The 26,229-nt window shown below is 41.7% G+C and overlaps 1 protein-coding gene across 1 annotated transcript in view; it reads right to left on the bottom strand.

The window, feature by feature from the left end:
- Positions 1 to 10,557: 10,557 nt before the first annotated feature.
- Positions 10,558 to 26,229, bottom strand: part of LOC143288127 (uncharacterized) — a 30,478-nt gene continuing 14,806 nt past the window's right edge. Inside the window, exons 7-13 of the mRNA XM_076596416.1 lie at positions 22,408 to 22,500; positions 21,453 to 21,572; positions 17,989 to 18,144; positions 14,216 to 14,306; positions 13,582 to 13,679; positions 12,778 to 12,979; positions 10,558 to 12,137 (exon numbers count right to left, since the gene is read on the bottom strand). Of these exons, the coding sequence (XP_076452531.1) occupies positions 12,010 to 12,137; positions 12,778 to 12,979; positions 13,582 to 13,679; positions 14,216 to 14,306; positions 17,989 to 18,144; positions 21,453 to 21,572; positions 22,408 to 22,500 (888 nt within the window). The 3' untranslated portion in view covers positions 10,558 to 12,009. The remainder of the gene's footprint in view (positions 12,138 to 12,777; positions 12,980 to 13,581; positions 13,680 to 14,215; positions 14,307 to 17,988; positions 18,145 to 21,452; positions 21,573 to 22,407; positions 22,501 to 26,229) is intronic.

Raw genomic sequence — 26,229 nt, 5'->3', positions numbered from 1 at the left:
TGGCATTTACGTTACACATTATGTTTGACTGTCATTGTGGGAATCTTATACTATCGTCAACGTGAATATCACGAAAACAATATGTAGACAAATAAAAACTAACAGCAGTAACAATTTTACAGCACAGTCGCTCTGGTATGTAAAAGGATTATGGGTGCCGCGCATTTCTGTCTCGGCTTGAGGGTCCAGCCTCCATGGCCAGCTGAGCTGTTAACTTTTCAATGAGCGAACTCACCTTCTGTCGGGGAGATAACTGTCATGATAGTCAGCACGTGGAGCACAACTTTCATTTCCAGTGTGGCGTCAAAGGCTTGATGGCCACGTCTAGTTCCCAGGTCATCGAATCACTATCTTTTCTCTGAAAAAAAAGGAACACAAAGTTTTTCAATGACAGCATGCTTGAATGTTAACGTTCGCAATAACCAGCCATAAAACAGTAAAACTGAACGGTTACAATGCCTGTTATTCGTCTCCTATCCAAGCCATTATGTTGTAAAGCAAAGGGAAATTACTTAAGCCTGCCTGTAAATAAATAAAAAAAACACATACACACACACGCACACACACACACACCTTCATTCATTCATTCCATGATAACTAACTAACTAACTAACTAACTATATATATATATATATATATATAGAAACAGAACAGAGACTTGAGCCTTGCCTGCTCAGCGCAAGGAAAGCTGAAAATACCATAGCCAAGTGAAAATTTTTGTCTTAGCGTTTCTTCTCCACACAAGAAGAGCTGATATACTACAAAAATGCGTGTCCGAAATTATGAGAAAAAAATGTCAGGATTAATCACTGAAGAGACGTTCCGTTGAACAAATATCATTTTCAGTATGTCTGAATTTAGAAACATTGGTAGTGCTGACAAAGCCTGTTTACAAAGATGTATAGCCGTGATTTCCATATCATTCAAACATACGTACACAGGCATATACATATATATATATATATATATGTGTGTGTGTGTGTGTGTCCCCTCACACACACCCTGTCCCGCCCCGCTTTCTGTCTCTGTCTCTCTATCATACACACACAAACGGGCGCTTATTTGAATGAGCGTGAGAGAGAGAGAGAGATTCGGAATTCAGATTCGGAATGGTTTAATGTACTTTGACCATAGGCACATAATTATACACATCATGCATATCTCTCGCTCACTCATCAGCCTGCCCTCCCCCCCAACCCCCTATCCTCACATCCCTCTCCTCCTCTCCTCCTCTCATCCCATTTTATACTCCACACACTTATACATATATTATACATAGTACAAGGCTTGTTACTAACATACTGAATACAACCGTGTCCAACTGAAATACCAGCAATCCATATTGACAATTTCAGGTAGGCAAAATCTGGACATTTTAAAAATACAATTTCAAATCACACTGAGTCAATAACCAGCTTACCTATTATGTCACACCATTATATCAGTTTCACTCGATACGTCTCCCCCTCCCCTCCCTCCCCGAGAGAGAGAGAACACGCCAACTGCTTAAACAGGACATTGCGTCATAAAACGTCATGCTTTCACAAGTTCAACGACACCTTGGCACATTGACGTTCAATTCTCTCAATGCCGGGGGAAAACATGGATTGCACAACTGGAGATGTCACGGCTCTGAACAGACAGGTTTCAATATGTACGGTTCGTACATGCTACCTTAAGCTTGAAAAGGGATAGCCCGTGCTACTGCTTTTATTATTTCTTTCCTTTATTGGCGAGGGACAGCGACACGATGTGCAAGCCATAATTGAATATCCATTTGATAAACAATGAAGAAAGTTACGTCATATGCAGCAAAGACGTCACGCTAAAAACTTAAAGTTAGTCAATACGTTTCAAACTTTTCTAGAACGGGTATCTGCTGCGAAATAATCAATATGAAATTGTTCTGTCACTACTTTCTGCTGTGCATCCCGAAAACACACCTTCAAATTCGAAAATCCGTCTGGATGCACTCCCCCAAGACATGGTCTGTAGATTTCGTCATCTTTCTGACATAGGCTGTGTCACTCTTTCTGCCACTGATTTTCGCTCATACGAAAATAAAGGGGCAATTATGCGCGGAAACACGTTTGGGAGGAATCTATCGGTTGCCTCCCATGCATCACAACCAAGGGGCATTGGATGAAACTATAATCTTAATGACGCCCATGGTGTTGAACACTGAACAATGAAAACAAATTAAGAACCAAGCCTATAAACAAGTGTTTCAGTGACTTTCACTTTTTTAAAGTAAGACTGTCAGGCAACTTAAAGTAACTGCTCAAGTTTACACCAGCCTGGAACATTCCGTCTATGCAATGTACACATCAAATAAACATGTAGCACAGGATGAATTGGTTGTAGCAGTAGTAGTAGAAGCAGCAGCAGCACCTAGTAGCATTAGAAGCAGTATGTAACGAAGATGTACATGTGCCTATGTAGAAGCAAGAGACAATAAACGTTTAGAGTTACGTGTGTCTGTGTGTTATCCTATTCGATGCCTGGTGAAAAGTTGTAAGTGTAGCTGCACGTGTTTGAGAATGTGTGTGTGTGTGTGTGTGTTTTGTCAGAAGTGAGATGTGTTTGCAGCGAGTCGAAGTATGAGGGGTTATCTCGCCACGTTTTCATTTGGTCTCTGGACAGAGAGAGAAACGTGTGTGTGTGTGTGTGAGAGAGAGAGAGAGAGAGAGAGAGAGAGTTAATGGCAAAAAGAAATATTTATGTTTAAAATATTCAGAATCATTCTTGGGAAAATTCTATGAATCATATATTTATTTTGATGAAAATAGATACATTTATTTTCATCATTCATTACATGATTAATGAATGAATTAGTAATACCAGTTACGATGACAGGACAGTGAAATGTACTTTCGTGACTGACTGTTGGTATGTTGTCCAGTTTTCGTGAATAAAAAAACGTAGACTAAAACAACAATCAAACAAACAAACAAACAAAAAACCGACCAACCAACAAACACAAAATTACAACAAAAGAAAGTAAATGAAAAAAGCCGAAGAAAATATACATAAATAACAAAGCCATGGACACAATTTTTTTTTTAATTAAGAGAGGAGAACATTCGTTTACAGGGCCCAAGCCCGGAGCTGAAGAAATGGAGATACGGAACAACGGCAGGGAAGAGAAAGGAAGAAATTGAACACAGACCTTGAAATATCTATCGTCCCACATGCGCAAGGCATGCTCTCAAATCATCCCCAATGGCACGCCTCCGTTCGCGCAACCACATTTGCTCCATTTCATCCATAACTTACAAAAGTCCACTGCAGTCATAGTTTTGTAAGCTTTAAATAAATAAAATCTAGTCTCTTTTTTTTTTTGGTCTTTTTCTTCTTTTCTTCTTCCTCGTCTTCTTCTTCTTCTTCTACATCTTCTCTGTCTTCCTCCTCTTCACCGTCTTCTTCTTCTTCTCCGCCTTCTTTGGATTTTTTCTCCTCTTTTTGTTCTCCGCCCTCAAGGCCTGACTAAGCGCGTTGGGTTACGCTGCTGGTCAGGCATCTGCTTGGCAGATGTGGTGTAGCGTATATGGATTTGTCCGAACGCAGTGACGCCTCCTTGAGCTACCGATACTGATACTGTTCTCCGTCGTCTCCTCCTCCGTCTTCTGTCGTCTTCTTTTCCTTCTTGTGCTTTTCTGACTCACTCCTCTCCCTCTTCTGCTTTTGATCGTTCTTTGTCTTCTTCTCAGTCTTCTTCTCCATCTTCATCTCGGTCTTCTTCTCAGTGTTCTTCTTAGTCTTCTCAGTCGTTTCTTCTACTTTTTCTCCTTCTTCATCTTCATCTTTCGTTGATTTTATTTTAAAACTGGCTCTCTTCTGACCTGGAGGAACGCAAGAACAAATCTCAAGTAGACTGTTCTGGGCTCATAATCAGACTCCCCGAGTTGTACAAAAACAGCCACGAGAATAACTCATGAACTCACATAAAAAAACACGTTTTTTTGTTTGTTTTTTGTTGTTGTTTTTCACCAGTGGACATTATATTTATACTTTCATGAAAAGGAGCAGTTCAATTAATAATAATAATAATAATGGTATTTATATAGCGCTGAATCTTGTGCAGAGACAAATCATTCACACGCATGCATAACTCTAAAACTGTAGAAACTAAAGACAAGGAAGGGCAGGCAAAGGAGGTTATTTGGGAAGAGGTGGGTTTTAAGGCCAGACTTGAAAGAGCTGAGTGTGGAGACTTGACGAAGCGAAAGAGGAAGTTCATTCCAATCGCAAGGTCCAGAGACAGAGAAAGAACGACGGCCAACAGTCGAGTGTTTGAATCTGGGTATGCGTAAACAGAGTGGATCCGAAGCCGATCGTAGTGAGCGAGATGGAGTGTAGAGGTGAAGGCAGCCGCAGAGATAGGAAGGGGCAGTTTTGTGAATACATCTATAACATAGAGTGCTGATCTTGTACTTTATTCGGTGTGAGACAGGGAGCCAGTGGAGATGTTGCAAATGAGGAGTGATGTGCTCAGATCTTTTCTTTCTTTTGTATGCGCTGAAGGGACTGAATGGATGAAGCAGGCAAACCAGACAATAGAGAGTTAAAGTAGTCAAGGCGAGAGAGAATGAGAGAAACGACAAGTCTAGATGTTGCGTCAGTGGACAGATATTTCCGGACGGCACTGATGCGCCGCAGTTGACAGTAGCAGGACTGACATGTCTGACTGATAAATTTTTGCATGGACAGTGTATTGTCAAGGACAACACCGAGGTTCCTGACTGACGTGGAAAGAGGGATGAATGTACTGCCAAGTTTGATTGTGTCAATTGTGATGGAAGACAGTTTTTGTTTAGTTCCTATGATCATTGCTTCAGTTTTGTCCGCGTTCAATTGTAACTTATTTCGAGTCATCCAGTTTTGAATGTCCAGGAAGCAGTTGGATGTTTCTTGCAAGAGCGACAACAATTTTTCAGGGGTATCACTCTTCTGGAGTTGAGTGTCATCAGCATGAGAATGATGACTTATAGATATTATGGCGGTTGATAATTTCAGCGAGAGGAGCAGTGTACAGTGTGAAGAGCACTGGGCCTAAAACATCCCTGTGGGACTCCATGCTCGATATTAACGGGTTCAGACTGGAAATGATCAACAATGACAGACTGGAATCGATCAGTGAGATAAGATTTGAACCAGTTCAGAACAGTGCCGTTGATACCAAATATAAAATGAAGGCGGGAAAGAAGGATTGAATGGTCTATCGTGTCAAAGGTGGCTGATAAGTCGAGAAGAGTGAGAAGGGAAATTTTTCCTGAGTCGGGCGCTATCAGCAGATTGTTCAGAATGTGGAGGAGAGTGGTTTCAGTGCTGTGGTCAGCGCGATAGGCAGACTGAAATGGGTGGATGAAATTGTTGAAACAAAGGTGGTTGTTGAGCTGCTTGAGGACAGCTTTTTCAAGGAGTTTGGACATGAGTGGAAGATTAGAAACTGGAATGGTTGCGTTCAGCTCTAAACAAACGTATTGCAAACATGTATCGCGTTACACCACTGGTGTCTCACGATACACAGCAAAATGCTTTTAGTGCATTATAATCTGAGATTGGGGTGGAAAAAATGGAATAGAATACATTGTCTTTATTAGCAATTGTACCGGGTTCTCACACACACACACACACACGTTTGAACAGAAGCTGCATATTACATGGGGTTGGGGCTGATGACTAGATCTTCGGGTAGATGGTTGTTGATTGCACAGTTCTATTTATCATACTGTATTTGTTCGAGAGACAGGGCACTGACTGCTTTGGGGGAAAAGCTATTGGCGAAGCGATTGGTTTTCGTCCTTATTCTTCTGTACCGTCGACCAGAGGGGAGCATCTCGAAAATCCCAAAAGCTGGATATGATTGCTGATTGATATTGCTTTTTTGAGTAGCCGCTTATAATATATGTCTTCAAGAGAAATGAAAAAAGTTTTAATCCTTTGCACACAAACAGAACAGGACACAAACTTGATCCTGTGAAAAATCTGCCAAAATCCATGTCCAGCAACATGGCAATTCATTGCGTTCATTTTTAGCATTTTCGCTACGATAATGTACGTCATGAATTTTGAGGGTAGGGATGTGACCGTTTAAGGCTTCGCCTCTTGATGGAAGTATTTGGATCCTGTCTCCAGATTTTTTTCAAATGAGATGCAATATGCCATGGGTTTCAGCAAAATATGTGTCAGCTCATATTGTTTACATTTATGATTTAATTAAATCATCATAAAACAATTATGCAGAGGCGTACGAGTTTCGATTTTGTACAACATAAAGACAACATCTTAATAAACGTGTTACAACACATGTTCCAATGAGTTTTGGGTCATAGTGTATTTTGTCACAGGCTGACTACACAAGCAAGGTTTATAATATCCTTCATATTTAGATCGACATTGCTGCTTCAGCTGTACGAATAATGGAAGTGAGCATATTTATCCTCATTATCATATTCATTTTGAAAAGAAACAATGATATATGATGTCAAAAGTTGTTATCGCTTAAGTCGACCTCGCTTAAGTTGTCACATCATGTAAGTCGACATAATTAATTGGCCCAGGCCAGGAGCCTTCCTTTTTTCAATAGATTTTCCTCGCTTAACCCGACATCGTTTAAGTCGATATCTCGCATGCATCGACAAAAAAAAAAAAAAAAAAAGTGACCCTGTAAGGTTTTCGCCTGATAAGTCGACACTAACATATAGAGCGTTCGTGAAGGCTGATAGAGTAATGACATTCTGATTGCTAGCTTCCGATTCTAAAATGATATCTGAAGTGTAATAAAACGCCAAGGTGGTGTTGGCCTTCCGAAGAATGGTAGAAAGCAATCGCTTTGGTTGTTGTGCATTGTGTTAAAACCGTGTACTACGAGCCCGGGACTGAAACTGCGAATATTGCAAACCCCCACCTCAAAGCCAGTAAAGACGGATAGACGATTCCCCTTGTCACTTTGAACTGGAATTCTTTTTTCATCCGTTTGAATTTCTACCAACGCACATACGCAATATGGATAGATACGTGAAGAATAGACAAATAAAACTAATAACCAAATGCTTAACATGCATCATGTACCTATACAACAAAGAGGTAGAAAAAGTTTAATTTATCACATCTTCAGGCCTGTAGACACATCTTCAGATATGATATTATTTATTTTCTCCTTTTGTTTGTGTAGTGAATGTGCAAGGAGACCTGCCTGGCATACAGTAGCTCTCACATGACCAGCAACATCAGTGTCCGCCTACATCCGATGTTCTGATCGTCTCGTCTGCTCGTCTGATTATGGTGATGAAGGGGTCCAGTGTAGCCATCAAACAGCACAGTTCGTTCGTTTCGTTTATTTATTTATGGTCTGTTCATCTAAGATGATGATATTAGACTGAAAATAAATGATATTATTATCATCATTTGGATTATTATCATTCTATCATAATGATAATTGTTATCATTAATTAGAATCGAAATTTCTGTATATTCGAATGAAAAGGGGTCGGTTGATGTGGAGGGAAGGGGCGGAGGGTGGAGGGGGGGGCAAGGAGGAGGGGACTAGGAAAGGAAGAGAGAGAGAAAGAGAGAGAGAGAGAGAGAGTGTGTGTGTGTGAATATTATTTGATGGACTTTGTCGTTCCTTTCCCTATTTCCTTTCCTTCCTTTCTCCCATCCTCGCTCTCCCCCTCTCCTCTTCTTTGAATACATCGCAGCAACATTAATCCAACATAGAACATCAGTCAAGCCATTCCAAAGTGTTGTATATTGTTTTAGCAATTAAGCTGTTCCTTGCAACGAACGTACGTTCACTTCTTTGAATACATCACAGCAACATCAATCCAACATAGAACATCAGTCAAATAAAACGTTCCTTAATCGTTCTTTTTTTTTCTTTTTTTCTTTATTTACATTTAACAATCTTGCCAATGGAAAAAAAACAACAACCACCGAGAGAGGGAGACAGACTGAGGAGAGGGGAAGAGCGAGGATGGGAGAAAGGGAGGAAAGGAAATAGGGAAAGGAACGACAAAGTCCATCAAATAATATTCACACACACACACACACACACACATGCATGCATGCATACACTCAGAAATCAAATTTCAGATGATATTTATAAATCAGAAGTGTGCATGCATGTTTAATTTGTTAATCCAAGGTATAGATACAAAAGACTTTCAAAAGACTAGATTTTAGTCATAACATTTAGGTGGGTTTTTTTCCTCCAGATTATGTCTTTTCTTTAAGAGTATTGGCACCACATTATTTAATGTCTACACGGTATTCAGCTAATAATGATATCATATCAACCACCATGTAAGTGTGTATTTCTTCTTTAACAACAAACAAAACCGGTTCTTTGGAAAAGGCTAACTTGATTTTTTTTTTCTTAATAATTCATCAGATCTCCAAAAACAAGTTACGTGTGCTCATAACCACATCCAGTGATTTATTGCCTGTTCACCGTTATTACTCATATCGTATTCAGCAGAAATTACGGTCCTTCTTTGAGCTAAAAAGATGTTTGCAGAAAGACCTCAATCTAACAGCCTCAAGTGAAATAATTACAGCTACTATCCGCCGTCACGAAGTAATTAGCCGCGCGGACGGCGAGGAGGAAGGTAGCAGAATGCTTAGGACGCCCAGCTGCAAATACAGAGAGTCCGTGAGGGTGTGGGTTCGAATCCCGCTCTCGCCCTTTCTCCCAAGTTTGACAGGAAAATCAAACTGAGCGTCTAGTCTTTCGGATGAGACAATGAACCGAGGTCCCGTGTGCAGCACGCACTGAAAACAACCCATGGCAGCGAGAGTGTTGTCCTCTGGCTACATTATGTGAAAAGAAATCCACTGTGATAGGTACACAAACATATCAGCACGCACTGAAAACAACCCATGGCAACGAGAGTGTTGTCCTCTGGCTACATTATGTGAAAAGAAATCCACTGTGATAGGTACACAAACATATCAGCACGCACTGAAAACAACCCATGGCAGCGAGAGTGTTGTCCTCTGGCTACATTATGTGAAAAGAAATCCACTGTGATAGGTACACAAACATATCAGCACGCACTCAAGGCCTGACAAACGCGCTGGGTTATGCTGCTGCAAAGCATCTGCCTAACAGATGTGGTGTAGCTTATATGGGTTTGTCTGAACGCAGTGACGCCTCCTTGAGCAACCGAAACTGAAAACTGAGACGGACTGACGGCTGGGAGGACGCGAGTTCGATTCCCAGTGGCAGTGGGTTTCTTTGCCCGCGGCCGGCTCCTACCCAGAGTAGAGTTCGATACTGGCGTGAATGGGAAGACTGGGACAGCACAGTCGATTATCATCCACTCCATGGATGCGTCTTTGGTCGTGTTGCTCAAATTTACTTATCAACACTGCAGGTGTCTGTATCTCTCGGCCCTGGTTAACGCCGACATATAATTATGAAAGGAAGCGTAGAGTACAGCCTTGTCACGTAGTCCCAAACCTAAGTGGACCTCTGTAGCAACATCGTTGTCATATTCATCATCAGCATCATCCACCTTCATCATCAATTAGACAAAAATGTCCCAAATTATGTGGTCTTTCATGCCCTGCTCTCATTGTGACCTCAGTTTCGATCCGCCTCCACTTCCGTGCTTGGGGTGAGTCCTGTCAAGGTCTTTGGTGTCGACAGATTCATGGGGACTATTGTTGGAGGGATGTGGTGGCGACCTCCACTCAAGGGGGGACGCTCAATCAGTGTGGTTCCTATGGCTAAGATATTGTTGTCGTTAGTAGGGGGCTCAGTAGATACGTTTAATCAGAACAGACAGAACTACTGAACACCACCACCAGCAGTTCAGGGTCTCCTCTGGTGTGTGGCCTTCTGACGGCCTAACATCGATGGTTGCTCGTGGCCGACTGCCTACACTGTGACTGCGACAGAGGAACGCGGGTGTGGCCGTGTATTGGCTACTCGGAATGAGCGGCATGGAGGAAATGCCAATGAAACGGAGTAGATGATGGGGCAGAAAAAAATCAGCTGGCAAATCACTGTTATTTGATTACATTTTGCAAAAAAAAAAAAGTTTTTCGTTTCCATTCTTGAAAGGATGTGTTCCATGTCATAAACCATGGAGCCAGTGAATCAGTCCACGTGTAATTTGTATTCTATGTTTTTCTTCTCAGTTTTTTTTTTAATTATTTTTTTTTAATCATTTGCTTTTGCACTATGTACCTTCATACAACATACCTACTGCATTTTGAAAATTCTTAATTGCTTCAGTTAAGCTACAGTACTGCATAGAGTGTGTCCTCAAGTTTGGATATCTCTGCTGAAACACATAAAAAAAATAAAGGTATTCCATCTTCATTCAATAGATGATAAATCTGATATATACCTGTTGGAAATCAATCCAACGGAAACAGTGTATGATTACTAACTAAAATGTTTATGCTATGGAAATACATTAGGCATTAACATCATATATGTTTCAGGCAGATAGTTCAGTTATTGTCCTTTCATACGTTACAACATAGCATATCAGAATGCATCATGCACAGTGTTCATTGTGTATTTACAAAATCTGTGCCACGTGTTTTAAACTTATCAGTGTCTAGATACACTAACAAAACAAGTACCTTCAAATAAGAATCGAAATAAATAAACAGTCTTGTCAACCAACTAAGTTTCACACTTGACAGAAAATGATTAATTTCTGATATTTTAGTCTACCTCTTAAACATGGTTGACGTACACATTCAAAAATTAATTCTACTCTGTCTGCGATTCCACAATAATCTGAAGAACATACAGTCAATTTATGTATTTAAAAAAATAAATAAAAAAAAGCATCGTCAGTGTCTGGGACATCAATGGAGTATATTAACTTTGACATAAAAAGAGTTTGTAAGACCGTGAAGTTTTTTCAGAAGTAGTAAGCCGACACTCACTCCAGCTATATATTTTCTTTATTTCAGCTATTTTACCATCACAGAATAAATGTAGAATTGTGTATAGCTGTTGCTAAACCGATACCATGGTATCGAACACTGCCTTGGTCCCAACAAAAATTCTTGTCACCCCGTGTCTGATACTTGTTTTTGCCTATAATCCGGTCCACTGGAGTTTTGTGATAATCTACTTTTATGACAAATGTTTTTGCAAAATGTAGTAGGAATTCTAACAGCTTAAACAAAGGGCTTTTCACTTCATTATAGGTACAGAGCTGTGTCATAAGCGAATAGTGATGGCCTGACTTCTTCATTGATATGGGAACCTTTTATGTTTCTCATTCTCATCTGATATTTTCTGCACACAAACAATTATAAAAAAAAGGAGATAGAAGGTTTCCTTGTCTTACACCATGTTAAAACTGAACAATGATGAATATTTGTGATTAACAACAATACATGTGGATTTCTGCAAAGAAAGGTTTTATTCATTTATTTCAGTTCATGTTTATATCAAAACTTTAAAAAAAATAAACTTCAATGCAATCATGTCAAATGCCTTCTCGAAATCTACCAACAAGAGATCAGATAGTTTCCTTTAATCATTATACACCAACATGTCATATAGTGTGGGATATCTGCCCTGTTTATCTGCCTTCGATACAAACTTTTTGATCAGTGTGAATAAACCATGATAAAACAGCTTTTAGTCAGTTTGCAATATGTGACCATGCTACTTTGTAAGCTCTACGAAAGAAGGATATTGGAATTCGGGGTATTTTTTAGCATTTCATATATATGCTGTTGTTTTTATTCAAGTGCAAGTGCATGAAGAATAGAACTTCAGTAAAACTGTGACTTAGAGATGAGATTAAGTACCTGTGCTGTCTTCCTCAGCAATCCATCCCCAAACTGGATCTTACGCCGAACTGTCTGTCTCTCTGCTGGTGAAGAACATGATCCCCAATACTGATGTCAGATGTCTATTTCTCAGCCTGTTAAAAGACACGATCCCAAATACTGAAACCAGACGTCTGTCTCTCAGCTTGTTAATCACAAGATCCACACCGCTGAAGTCACACGAGCTCGGTGAGCCTAGTTCACGCTGGTGGTGGCTCCAGACACACCTTCAGTCGTGGACGCTTCCGTCGCTTTCGAGATAGCGTTAAGGCGGGACTGGCTGCTGGTCAGCTCCAGTGTTTCTTCTGTGGGGATTGGTCGAGCTGTGGATCGAGAAAATATCATTGTTTTTATAACAATGACAATTATAATGATTGACAACAATAACAGCTACTACTACTACTACTGCTGCTGCTGCTGCTTCTACTACTACCACTGCATTCAATAGTGTTGATGATGATGGTGATCATGATAATAATAATTATAATAATGATGAAATAATAATGATAATATTAACAATGTAATTAGAAGCACACACACACACACATACACACACACACACGAATATATGAATGCACAGGAACGTGCACTTTGCACAGCACAACTGACAAGCGTTTTTTGTTTGTTTGTACGTTTATTTGTTTGTTTTCTAAGAAAACCCATCATCAAAATTATCATTATCATCACTCACACACAACTATGCAACAACCTAACTCTCCTCCTCTAATCACCACCCCGCTCCACGCCCCAGTGCTCCTAACTGAACCCGAGCACTACCCCCCCCCCACCCCACCCCACCACCCACCCCTAAAATCAAATACACCACACACTGACACGTACAACAGAATATCCTTGACACACACACACACACACACACACAAAGCAGCCTCCCAACCCCACCCTGAACGAAGAACAGACCCTGGCACGATTGCAGGCTGAGCATGAAGACCACCATGCACTTACGCTCCTCCTCCCGTCGCCGTTTCTTTTTCATCCACCTCTGAGAGAAGTACACAACCGCTGCGACCACGACCACGATGATGAAGACCACAGGCACCACAATGGCGGTCAGCAAGGAGCTATGATCCTTTGTCACAGGCACGGTGGCCACGTGCACCAGAAGTATGGCAGCAGAGTGGTGCGTTTTGTTTGTGTCTTCTGTTGCCTGAGTATGAAGAGGTAAGGGTTGCGGGTCGGGGCAGCGGGTGGTGGGGTTGGGGGGGGGGATGTAGCGAGTGTAGAAATGTGGTGGTGGTGCTAGTGCCAGTCTTCTTTCATGCAAGCACGCGTGAGTGTGCAGACACACACACACACACACACACGCACACGCACGCACGCGCGCGCGCGCACGCACGCACGCATACACACATCAGCTATACACACATAATCACACACATATACAAATACACCCCACCTACCACTCACACATTGGATGTCAGTGTCGAGATTCCTCAGTAATTGTTGATATGTGCGGACATACCCACATAGGCTATACCAATTCTGCAATGCCAATGAGGCAAATAATACAAATATTACCGACTCTTTTTTCAATCAACGAAACCAAATAAACTAAACAAAACAACTGATGTACATGGTGTCCATAAATGAAATAAATAAGACAGATTCAGGCCAACAATAAATAGCTACATGGATAAAGAATGACCAAGCTGTCAGAATGCCTATTAAGAGGATGGCACGACGATGTAAAACGAGAAAAACGTTCAGAAATATCCACCCCTAACACAGGAGAAACAATGTGAGGCTTACTACAACAGTGAAGTTTTGGTTTCTGAACTTGGTCAAAGCTGCCACAACTCGCACTGTTCCAATCTGGCCATCTATTTGCACGTAGTCAGCATAGTCATCTGAAAACAACATGAACCGATTTTAGTCCTTAATGTCAGTTCATTTCTTTTCTTTTATTTGTTTTGAAAATAGTGGTTTGGGAAGAAAAACAAAGTCACATAACAACCCCTCTCAACGACTTCAGCACGCCGAACCACGCGCCAACAACTGTCATTCTTCCCTCACGCCATTGTTCAGTAGAACGCTGTACTGTTAGTGATGGTTGTGACATCAACCATGGTGGAAGCTTCTAGAGCTCACATCTGAAACACCCACCTGCCTCCCCTCTCCACCCCATTTCCACAGTAGTCAAATTGACCAGTGGCATACAGATGGACATAGAGATGAACAGACCGATGATAGGTAGACAGACAAAACTGATGGATAAATGGGTGGATGAATGGATAAGTTGATGGATGTGTGTGTGTGTGTGTGTGTGTGTGTGTGTGTGTGTGTGTGTGTGTGTGTGTACATGTGTGGTTCGATTCCCCACCCCTACCAGTGCAGCCTAACTGCCTTCTGCACAAACACCGAAGTGACCGTGAGTGTGACTTACTTTCCAGAAAGGAATAACGGATGGTAGCATTGAGCATGATGTCCCCGTCCTCTGCCAGGATCTGAGCTGGTCTGATGCTGCCCACGTCTCCCTGAACACCACACAGCATGCACGCTGTTTATGAGTCTGCCTGCCTGATTGTCTACCAGTCTCTCTCTGTCTCTGTCTCTCTCTCTCTATTCGATCATAAACAAGTCTGGCAGATCCCTGCTCGGTATTGCCCTTATGCTAGACTTGTATATTGTGAATAGATCGCGCAGCAGTGACACAGAAGGCGAATTTACTTTTGTGTCACCACACGGCAGCAGCGTTATTGATTATTTTCTAACATCTGAAGATTTACGAGCAGGGTGTGATTTATACATTGACGATTGCTTATATTCATGGCACTTACCAGTAGTACTAAAGTGGACAAATAGTCAATGCCATGAAAAGAATCAGGAACCAATTGAAATGGGGGATTGCTCTAATGAAATCAGGATTACCTGGAATGATGAGAAGTTTCAGATATAAATAGGAGCTAGACAGCGATGATTTCAAAGATAGTCTGAGTGAATCTCACAGTATGTTAGACTTAGATGTTGATAGCGGGGTTGAATTGTTTACAAATGCTCTATATGGAGCAGCTGCTTGTATGGTCAGAAAGGTCAGAAAAACTAAGAATAATTTAATGACTGGTTTGATATGGAATGCAGGCAGCAGAAGAAACTGGTAGAAGACTCCTTAAGAGATTCCAAAGATGTAAGATAGAAAACGTTAAGAACCAGTAGAAAGAAGACTGTTAAGGAGAGGAAGGATCATTTTAATCTAAAAAGGGCAAAGAAACTAGCGTACGAAGAAGAAAGATTAGAAAAAAATTAAGAAACTGCGTTCATGATCCTATGCTGTTTTGGTCAATGATAAGATCAGTTAACCGGAAAGCAGTGGTTTATAATGACATTAGCTTTGAACGGTGACATAACCACTTTTCTAACGTTTTTAATACAGCTGATAATAGTTCTGACCAGGAATAAGTAATGACGGAAGAAGCGGTAGATGTGGAGGAAGAACCTCCATTCAAGGACCCAATTTCAGAACCGGAAATCATGACGAGTATGAAAAAGCTGAAATCTGGTAAAAGTGCCGGCTCAGATTATATTATCGACGAAATGCTAAAAAATGCAAACAGTAATGTTATGAAATTCCTAGAAACCCTATTTAACAAATTACTTGAAAGTGGAACATTTCCGTTGGAATGGGAAAAATCCATTATTGTGCCTATACATAAAAAGGGAGACACAAACAAACCGGACAATTACAGAGGAGTTGCCTTGACAAGTACAATCAGTAAAGTGTATACACACATGTTAAATCGAAGATTTAAAAAATGGACAGAATTAGAAGGAAAAAAAAACACAGAGGAACAGGCGGGCTTTAGAACAGGTTATAGTACAGTCGACCATATATTTACTTTATATGCTTTTGTCCAAAAGCATCTTTCAAGTAAGACTAAGCTATACGTAGCATTCGTAGACTTCAAAAAAGCATTTGATTCTGTGAACAGAAACATCCTGCAGAGTACTCTAAGCAAAAGCGGAGTACATGGAAAGTTTTACATGGCTGTTAAAAGCATCTACGACTCTGTACTTGTATGTGTTCGTGACAAAGGTATTTATTCAGACTTTTTTCAGTGCCCAAGAGGGGTTAAACAAGGTTGTATGCTGAGCCCACAGCTGTTTTCTTTTTTCATTAATGAATTGGCAGTGGAGTTATCAAAAAAGAGTAGACATGGAACACAAATGATACCTGGCGCAACAGAATTTTTTAAATTTTTTTATGCTATTTGCTGATGATGTTATTCTCTTGCCTGGCGCACCCGTAGGGTTACAAAATCAATTAAATGCCCTTAAGCAAGAAACAGACAGACTACAACTAACAGGAAATCTCGATAAGACCAATATCATAGTCTTCCGCAACGGAGGTCATCTTTCGACTCATGAAAAATGGTTCTATGGCGGCAGGGAATCAAATGTAACATATACATATAAATATTTTGGAATGTTATTCACAACAAAATTGAGTTTGACGTCTGCGCTGGATGAAGCAAATAGAAAAGGGAAAAAGGGTGTAATCAAATTATAAAATCACGCAGGAGACTGCGTTCGACTGACGCACAGCTTTTCTGGAAACGTCTTGACACACAAATTGAACCAGCATTGAACTATGGAGCGGAAATATGAGGACTCATGTCAAATAACCAAATGGAAATGGTACATACATTTGCAATGAAGTGCTTTCTTGGTAATGTATGGCGAAACCGGCAGGTACCCATTGCATATTAGATCAACTGTAAAATGCATAAAATATTGGCTCAAACTGACAAGACTACCAACATCACGAATGTGTAGACAAGCATAAATGAGATGCTGCTGCTGCAACAGGAGAAGGGCAAACAGAATTGGGTATTCTACATGAAGGAAACACTAACGGAACATGGATTCGGTCTTGTTTGGATGTGCCAAGGAGTAGGGCATGACAGCGGCTTTGCATCGGAATTTAAAGATACACTTACAACATTTTACAAACAAAACTGGCACGGAGAAATAGAGAGAGCAATGATAGGTATAAATGGTTCTATTAATTTAAATCAATATTTCAAACAGAGAAGTATATAAAGATTATAACAAATAAATGGCATAAAATTTGCTTTGCGAGGCTCAGATTGAGAGCACTTGGACTGAATGCCAACAGAAGATGGTTCGATTCAGTCATCGCAACATCTCCTTGCCCAATGTGTGGCGAAAGCCCAGAAGATGAAAATCATTTCATATTTAACAGCAAAAGATACGATGAATTGTGAAAAAACTGTACCATTTTTAATACAGCTCCAGCACAGAGAAAAGATTTGTTCGGCATACTGATGACAAAAAATGAAGATATGATACTTTCACTTGCAAAATATGTATCTGAGGCAATAAATATACGGAAAACGTCCATCATCGGTCCAAGTACTCATAAATGAATTAAAAATTAGTATGGTTCATATGAGGAAAAAGGCATAGATAAAAAGGAAGGCCTACATTTGGATGGTCAATTTCGACATTGTAATTATTTGATGTGTTCATATTGATAAGTTTTGATGTTGAGGCATAGGTTATTATTTCAGGATTTATATGTACTTTAGTATCTGTTTGTATTGATATTTTGTGACGAACGACTGAAAGAAAGGCACATTACCCCCCTGTCACATCTACTTTAAGCTAATGACAAAATGCCAAAGTGTCGCAAATCTCTTATTAGTTTATGTTGTTTGAATTCTGTTTTTTCCTTTCTGTTCCAATTTATCTATTTTGCACCATTTTGTTCTGATTAGTACAGGTCAACTATATCACCAGAGCTTTTCAGCTAATGAGATAAAACATTTCAGTGTGTCAGTGTCAGTCTCTCTCTCTCTCTGTCTTTCTGTGTCTCTGTCTCTGTCTCCATGTTAAGGTTGTCAGTCACCATCAATGTCAGTCACCAGCCAGTTCAGCCAGTCCTGTCCAGATGTCATCGCCATCACCATCGTTAACATGATCATAATTATCATTATCATCATGATCATCATCATCATTACCATCACCACCATCGTCATCATCATCATCATCAGCAGCAGCAGTATCATCACACATGTAATCAGTCATCATCCACTCAGCTGTCATTGCCATCATCATCATCCATCGGTCTGTCCATCTCCCCGTTCTGTCATTCTGGCCATTGGCTGTTCAGTCGAACGATCAATCAATAAGACTTACGGTGAAATCATCAGGCACATCGGCAGTGTAGAAGGGATGGGAGCAGTTCTGTGGCTGCAGCCTCTGACAGCCCAGAGAGCTGAAGTAAGGAGGGTGGTTGTCCACGTCTTCAATGTGAACGATCATCAACCCCTTGCCTACACGTCCTTCCGAATCCTCAAACACACGCGTATACACATACGCTGATTGACATATGCATGTATGTGCACTAAGACACACACACACACACACACATATATATAATATATATATATATATATATATATATACTCACACACACATATGCACAGACACATGCATACACGCACACACAAGTGTGCACGTACGCACACACGCAATAACTAACGAACACGCACACACACACACGGTCCTAACGGATAACAGAACATCACCTTCATGGCCCACGTGTGCTCCATGCTCATTAATTTTTTGAACAACAGGAACGAAACTGAAAATGCGGGAGATGTTGTGTTTTGGGGGAATAATTGTGTTCTGAGAACACAATCAGTGATTTGCTTGATCAGTACCCACTTAAATGTTGTGGTCTGGACCATCTGCTTACCAATCTGTTCAAACAGTGTTGGCCATGTCCGCCATCATCAGACAACACTGATGTGATTTCACAAGTTTGCAGATGACACCCATCTCACTTAAGCTTCTCCCCCCCCCCACTCCTCCCCCTCCCCACTCCTCCCCCCCCCCCTTTTTTTTTTTTTTTTTTTTTGCTATCCTCTACAAAACATGCAGATGTGCAGTGGATGCTGACGAACAAGCTTAAACTTAATGACACTAAGATAGAAGCCATACTTAAAGGTTTATAATCTGCACTTAGTCATATTTCAGACCTTACTTTGACTGTAATGCTGATATCAATTTTCAAAATTTTGTCAAAAACATGGATTCATTTTTTGATTCAGCTCTGGCCTGCACGACCATGTCATTAGTTCATGTAAAACTGGAAACTTCTAACTGAGGAAAATCCGTACCATTCGACCATAACTATCGAAGCAACAACTCAGCTTGTCTTTTTCTTGATCCTAAGTTGCATTGACTACATGCAATTCACGACTTGCTGGTTTGCCTTCTGATTTATTGTCACGCGTTCAGATAATTTTGAACAATGGAACAAGAATCATTTTCAAAAGTCAAAAAGGATCACGTTACCCCATTCATGTGTCATTTTCATTGGTTACCCATCCATTACAGATTTGCCAGATTCTCTTATCACCACTTCGAAGGATCTCTCCGATCTTACTTTTCTGTTGTCCTTTAAAATTTTACCTATTCCCGTTTTCCCATGTCTTCTGTTGGAAAGCTCCACTGAGTCCCTAAAACGTCTTCTGTTGGGAATTATCTTCCTCTGGATCTCCGTCACTCACCAACGCTGTCTGCTTTCAAAAGCTTGAAAACCCACCTGTTCAAACATGCCTCTGGGTGTGATGAAGCACAGCTGTTTGTCTGTAGTCTTCCTCCTCTTTCCCTCCCCACTTTTCCCTCAGCTGAAATCACCATGTAGTGTGTGCATGTGTGCGCAAGCGTGTGTGTGTCCACTCTGGGTATGTGCGCGTGTCCGTGTGTAGGGCATATTTCGTTTCGTGTGTGTGTGTGTGTGTGTGTGTGTGTGTGTGTGTGTGTGTGTGTGTGTTCATATCTGCAATTTCATTATGTCTTGAGGTATGCTATTATGATGAATGATGAATCCATCGGCGCCCACAGAATCACGACAGGAAATAGTAAACAGACTACGATTTCAGAACTGATGGAATTCCCATGTGTCTGTGGGCGGAAATTCCCCACAGAGCATGGCATGAACATCCACAGGACCAAAAAGGGTTGTATGAAGAATCTGACGAATGCTCAGCAGCTCACTGCACCAGCAGATGAAACGTTGGAAAACCAAGGCCAGGATTCAAACCACAGTGCCAAGGACAACCACACGAATCATTTGCACAATATCTTGAAGCCAAACGCCAGAAACTAAACTTGCCACCTGCAAGTGCAAAAACAGAATGGAAAGAGTTGGACCAGAAAATAGTTCGAAAACTTGATGCGCTGATAGGAAAGAGCACCATGGAACACAAGTTAGCCACCTACGGAGATATCGTGTACGCAACCTGTCGGAAAACCTATGAACTAGGCGTACAATGCCTCAGTGGTTAAAACGTCTGCCAGAAAACGTTACTCAGTCCTGAAGTGACGACCACCCTGGAGGCGCAGGTTCAAACCTGCTGAGGACCAGGCAAAAAACAAAACAAAACAAAACAAAACAAAAAAAGAAGAAGAAAAGGCGGCAATACATGGGCATCTAGGAGTCATGACCTGGGTGAAGCCCGGCTCCCTTAGAGTGTAAGGAGTTAAGGGCCGAAACACCTGACTGAGGAAGGTTTCTTCTCTGAAGACCTTGTACTGTCCAGCTCTCCCTAGAGCTCCTTATCACTGAGACATGCATAAGCCATTGACTTTCAGGAACAGTCTGAATGACGTTCGGGAAAGACCGAGTGACACTGGCAACGACTAGACTCTTGGGTTCCATGGGTTGGCAGGCCACCTAACTAAGGCCATGATTTAAACCATAGTGCCAAGGGCATCCACACTGATAATTCAGACGAATCATTTGCACAATATCTTGAAGCCAAACGCCAGAAACTAAACTTGCCACCTGCAAGTGCAAAAACGGAATGGGAAGAGTTGGACCAGAAAATAGTTCGATGACTTGATGCGCTGATAGGAAAGAGCACCATGGAACACAAGTTGGCCACCTACGGAGATATCGTGTACGCAACCTGTCGGAAAACCTATGAACTAGGTGTACGATGGCTCAGTGGTTAAAACGTCTGCCAGAAAAGGTGACTCAGTCCTGCAGTGGCGACCACCCTGGAGGCGCAGGTTAGAACCTGCTGAGGACCAGAAAAAAAGAAAAGGCAGCAATACAAGGGCATCCAGGAGTCATGACCTGGGTGCAGCCCGGCCCCCTTAGAGTGTAAGGAGTTGTCTGCAGAGAGTGTACATTTTCATGGATTCCAAAATGCTGATTGGGAATGTCGTCTTAGATAGGAGATGGACCTTCATTCTGCAATGGTCAGATTGGAACAACATGTCAAATCAGCCAATCTTTTGTCAAGATAACTGGACATGTCTGGGGTGATTATCGTGTTTGTTATGCTCTAAAATCTGATCGGCGACTTTGCTACTATTTATCGAAAAGTTTTGATGAAGACATGGAATCACACTTTGATATATATTTATAATGACCATTAAAGAATGAAACAGTGATCAGTGTTGGCTGTTAAGATACAACTAGTCTGTTTTCAGCACACAACTATCGATTCGACAAGCACTCGTTTCTGGTGGTGAGCAAAACATAATTTGAATTGTTATGTGGATTTTTTCCTTCCTGTCTTTGGTTTCTCTCACTGCCCGTTGTTTATGTGTACTTTCTTCACACTCAGAGAAGTTGATCTTACTTGGGCACTCAGCTGGAACCAAAGCCTGGTCTGCCTGCTTTGAACCAGTTCCTCAAACCGGATCTCCTTGGTCAGCACCACCTTCGTCCCGTTCAGCCTTATCCAATCAGTGCCGTTCTCCTGCAACACGTGACCAAGTGACCATGCCCACCTCCCATCCGTTTATTACATTTTCAATTTTACATGACTCTATACGATGTGACAAGGTAATCAATTTCTTTGAAAGTAAAAAAAAAGAAAGATATATCCAATTTGCAGACACGACATTGCCCAGAAACTACTCCCAATTCCTGCCATAACACAGCCAGAAACTGTCTATCCTGCACAGGTCCATCCAGAACTGACAATCACATCCTGGCGACACAATGGAGGCATATGTGCTTGAGACCTTTGTGTCAAGAGCTTCTCGCTGTCATTGATCATCAACCCCAGCCTGCCCCCTCCCACCCCTCGTTGCTGCACAGTGTGAGGCCAGGGCATGAACCAAAGCAGTGGCAAGTAAAGACCAGAGCTGTCAGTGCTTGTCAAGGTCTGTCCCTGGGGAGCGCTTTGCTTGCTGGTCTGGCTTGGTTTACACGTTACGAAATACATGTGATATGAGAGACAGACATACAGACAGACAGGCAAAAAGAGAGAGACAAAGACAGAAAGAGAAATATACTACTTGTGACCAAGGGGTAAAGATGAAGAATCAAATTCTACACAGAAAAGAAGAGACAGGACAGACAGGAATGAAGGAGGGAGGCAGTGGGTGGGGGCCAGGGGAGAACAGGGAAGAGGAGTAGGGCGTGTGAATAACGCATATGCATGCATGCTTTATGTGCATCATATGGATGCAAACATCCTGCGAGTCCATGCATCGAATTCTTGTGAAAAGGCTGTAGGCTTACATAAAATGCATACGCATGCAAATGCGAGTGTATGATCTTTCTGTGTGGTGTACCATTCTCCTCACCAATGTGATGTTCTGTACACCTCCTCCAGTGAAGCGGTCTCTGTCATAAACACTGCCGTTCAGGTCCGTTATCACCGTGTTTATTCTTGTCATCTGGAAGCGAAGCTTATGATATGTCAAAGAGAGAGGAAATATCAACAAAAATAAATAGATAGATAAGTAGATAAGAATAATTAAAAACAAACACGAGAAACGTTCCCATGAATCTCCTTCAACCCCTTTCAGAGATGTTATCACAAATTACGAGGGTCATTCAATAAATAAGGTGAATTTTTCGGTATAAGGACTTCTAATACAGATAGAAGCTTACTTCTTTTCTTTTTCTTTTTTTTCAACGTAGTCTCCCAGCACTGTCACACACTTTTCCCATCTGTGCCCAAGCTTCCGTATTCCCTCAGCGTAAAAATCTTTGGACTGATGTCTCAGCCAGTCGCTCACAACACTTTTGACTTCATCGTCACTTTCAAACTTCGTGCCTCTCGTGAACGCTTTCAAGGGACCAAACAGGTGAAAGTCCGAAGGGGCAAGGTCTGGGCTGTAAGGGGGATGAGGGAGCAGTTCCCAGCCCAGCTCGTTGATGGTCTGCACCGTTCGGGCTGCTGTGTGAGGCCTTGCATCTTTGGCACCCACCGGCAGCTGACCTTCGAGTAGCCAAGGTCATCATGGACAATTTTGTGTGCTGTCCCAACAGATAAGCTCAAAGTCCTTGCAATGTCATCCACTGTCACCCTTCTGTCAGACTGAATGAGGTCATTGACTGATTCGATCACCTCAGGAGACCTCACTTCTGTAGGCCTTCCAGGCCTGTCTTCATCCTCAACACTGCTCCGTCCTTCTTTAAACAATTTAGCCCACTTGTAGACATTTTTTCGGCTGAAACATGTGGCACCATACACAGTTGACATTCTCCTATGAATTTCAACTGGTTTGCACCCTTCAGCAACCAAAAACTTGATAACTGACCGCTGTTCAATCCTGGAGCATGCTTCTTGGTCGGCCATCTTTGTTAATCGCCAAAACTCTCAAAGTTTTTTTTAATCTGCAAAACAAATTAAATCCATGTGAAAAAGAAGTAAAACAATTTATTTTTCAAAGTAAGCTTCTATCTGTATTAGAAGTCCTTATACCGAAAAAATCACCTTATTTATTGAATGACCCTCGTATCAATACAACTCACATCTTGATTTCCTATAAGAAATCTTGCGCTGCTTGCTTGTTTTGATTTATCCATTGACAGTCACTGACTGGTGCCTCATACTATGTGCATGGAATGTATTATGTGCAGATAAAATCTCTCTCGCTAATATAGATAGCTTGATACCTCCACAATGAGTATAAACAACACATTTTTATGCTTTAAATCTTGTTTTGTTTTCAATTAACTGACAGAGATCCATTAAAGAAAAATCTCTCCCGTGGCATATTCAGATTTACGTGTAATATGGAAGGAATATTTATTTGTTTCTGGTTGATGTATCATATGCATCAATGTCACCTAAATGCTATGCACACCATTTATATTATTTCTGAAAAAGTTACTGCTATTGATAAATATGTCATTTTGTATTATAAAGAAAAATAGCTGCTAGTGTTTTGTGGAAGAAATATGATAATTTAACTACAAGAGACGAAGCCTTCATGGATCAAATCTGAATCCAGTTTAGTTTAAAACTACAAGAACGAAATCAAAAACGTGAGTGATGGGGGAGAGGGAGAGGAGGCACGTCAGTATTTACATATACAGAAGCTAGTCAATTCAAAATATATTCCCGGGGGATCCCTCTTGGTTGAATATACTTACCATGTCAAACTGATAAAAAGTAGGAATATCAGTTTGCATTGTTGGCCACGTTTCGCGGCTAACTCAGTATTAAGACGCCTTTGCCAGGCCCGTTGTCTGCTCAGCAAATCAACACAATTCATTGCCTTTAGCACTGATTAGCCATTCTGTGGCCAACACGAATATCCCATGTGAAGCAGGGAAAAATGGGCGGGCATATGAGTCTCATTTTGCAGGTGTGATTAAACAAATAAGGAGTATAATGCAAACTCTCTGTTGTGGTGTCATATAATTTACCACGTCAAACTGATGCAGACTGCAAAGCAAAAGGAATAGGCAAAGCCTTACTGATTCACACGGCGAACGTTTGTAATATTAGCACTTGTGTTAGCGACAATGAAAATCCCTTTTGGAACCATCAGCAGTGGTCATACGGAAATTCCTGAGATAGGAGTTGATGAAGGGGTTCCCTGAATGCCAGAATGCTGCCTACAGAACATGCAGTAGAGGCACACAGATTTGACATACCACCAAAGTGACAATCGTTCACACCTCATGTAGTATCGGATTCAAGCTGCTAATACGTCTCTGGATATGAGAGAAGACTTTCAGAAAGATCCCAGAAACCTAAAAAGAAATGGTGCCAGCTGTAATGTCTTCCATGCATTAACATATAGAAGGCACCTCTGGGCCGTAGTTCTTAGTTCCAGAAGAAAATGGAGTGTGATGGAGCCATCCCTTTGGAAGGCCATGACCTGAGGAAACCCACTCAGGCCATGTGTCGTACATCGGCCAGTGGCCAGCAAAAGGGGGGGGGGGGAATAGTTCTTGGTGTGAACAAATCGAAGGGGACAGAACCCTAAGAATCGAACAGTGCTTTTGGAATGAAATCTAGAACAGCAGCTCGTGGTACACATAGCCGATCTGTACCCTCGAACCATACTTGTTGAGATATTACACCTCATGGAGCAGTGTGCTAGAACGTTTGTGATCAGTATGCAGGAAGGGTTAATAGATAAGACCTTCAAGTTGTGTACACCACTACAGCCATTTCCGCCTGCAAGTCACACAGAGACCTCCGCCACAACCTCGTCGAACCAGAAACCAATGGCTTCGGGTATGAGGAGGTACTCCCAAAAGATAGGGCCGCTGGAACAGAGGCTTTGGGAGGCGCAAAAAGCTTCGTCTTTTGGAGACAATGCAGACTGCACAAGCAGGTGAAGTAGCTGGGCTTCGAATGAGGGATCCCTGAATGGGGCTGTCTCAGCAGATCTGTTTTGACCTTCAGTTCAAGTGGATGAGGAACGTGAGATAGAGCCAGCAGATTGTGGGTAGCAAGGCTGGGTGCAATTAGAATGTGGGTTTTCCAAACCAGAAAAGGAAAGGGGGAAAAGCAATAGTGATCAGGTTGCTCCAAACTGGAGATAGCAACCACTGCCCAGGCATTAGGGTATGAGACTGGTGATACATAAATTGGGTTGTTTTTTTTTAATTTCGTCGCAAAGCGATCCACATTGGTCAGAACTACAGTTCCCACACTCCCTCAAAGCTGATCTTGCCGAGAATCAACTCCGTCTGAAGGACGGTCTCAGACCTGCTGAGGGCAAAGGCCAAGATGTTAGGCTTTCCTGCTATGTGTCTTGCTGAGCAAGGCCCATGTTGTGGCACCAACAGAGGAGGGCCTAGGCTCGAAGGAAGAAATGCACTGAGTCCTTCTCCCCAACCCCCTATGTTCACATAATAAGTCACTGTCATGTTGTCCATGAACCACAGAATAATCTCGCATGAGGCTTCCTCTGAAAAGCATGAGAAGAACCCAGAAAACTGCTTGGAGTTCCAGACCATTGATGTACCACCTGCACTCCTCCAAGGGATAAGAGTGTGTCCATGCGTACTCCCAAACCCACAGTAGATACATCTGAGAAGAGTTCAACATGACGAGTGAGGAGACATTCGTTCGTCGTCTCAAGGAATCACTCGCTTATACAGATCTGTTTATCCCAAGGTCATGTCAAAGTCTCAGCTTCCGTCGAGGTTGGCGC

Source organism: Babylonia areolata, chromosome 12, assembly GCF_041734735.1.
Source record: "Babylonia areolata isolate BAREFJ2019XMU chromosome 12, ASM4173473v1, whole genome shotgun sequence".
Classification (NCBI taxonomy): domain Eukaryota; kingdom Metazoa; phylum Mollusca; class Gastropoda; order Neogastropoda; family Buccinidae; genus Babylonia; species Babylonia areolata.
Note: the sequence above shows the minus strand (reverse complement) of the source record. Positions and strands in the feature narration are given on the sequence as shown.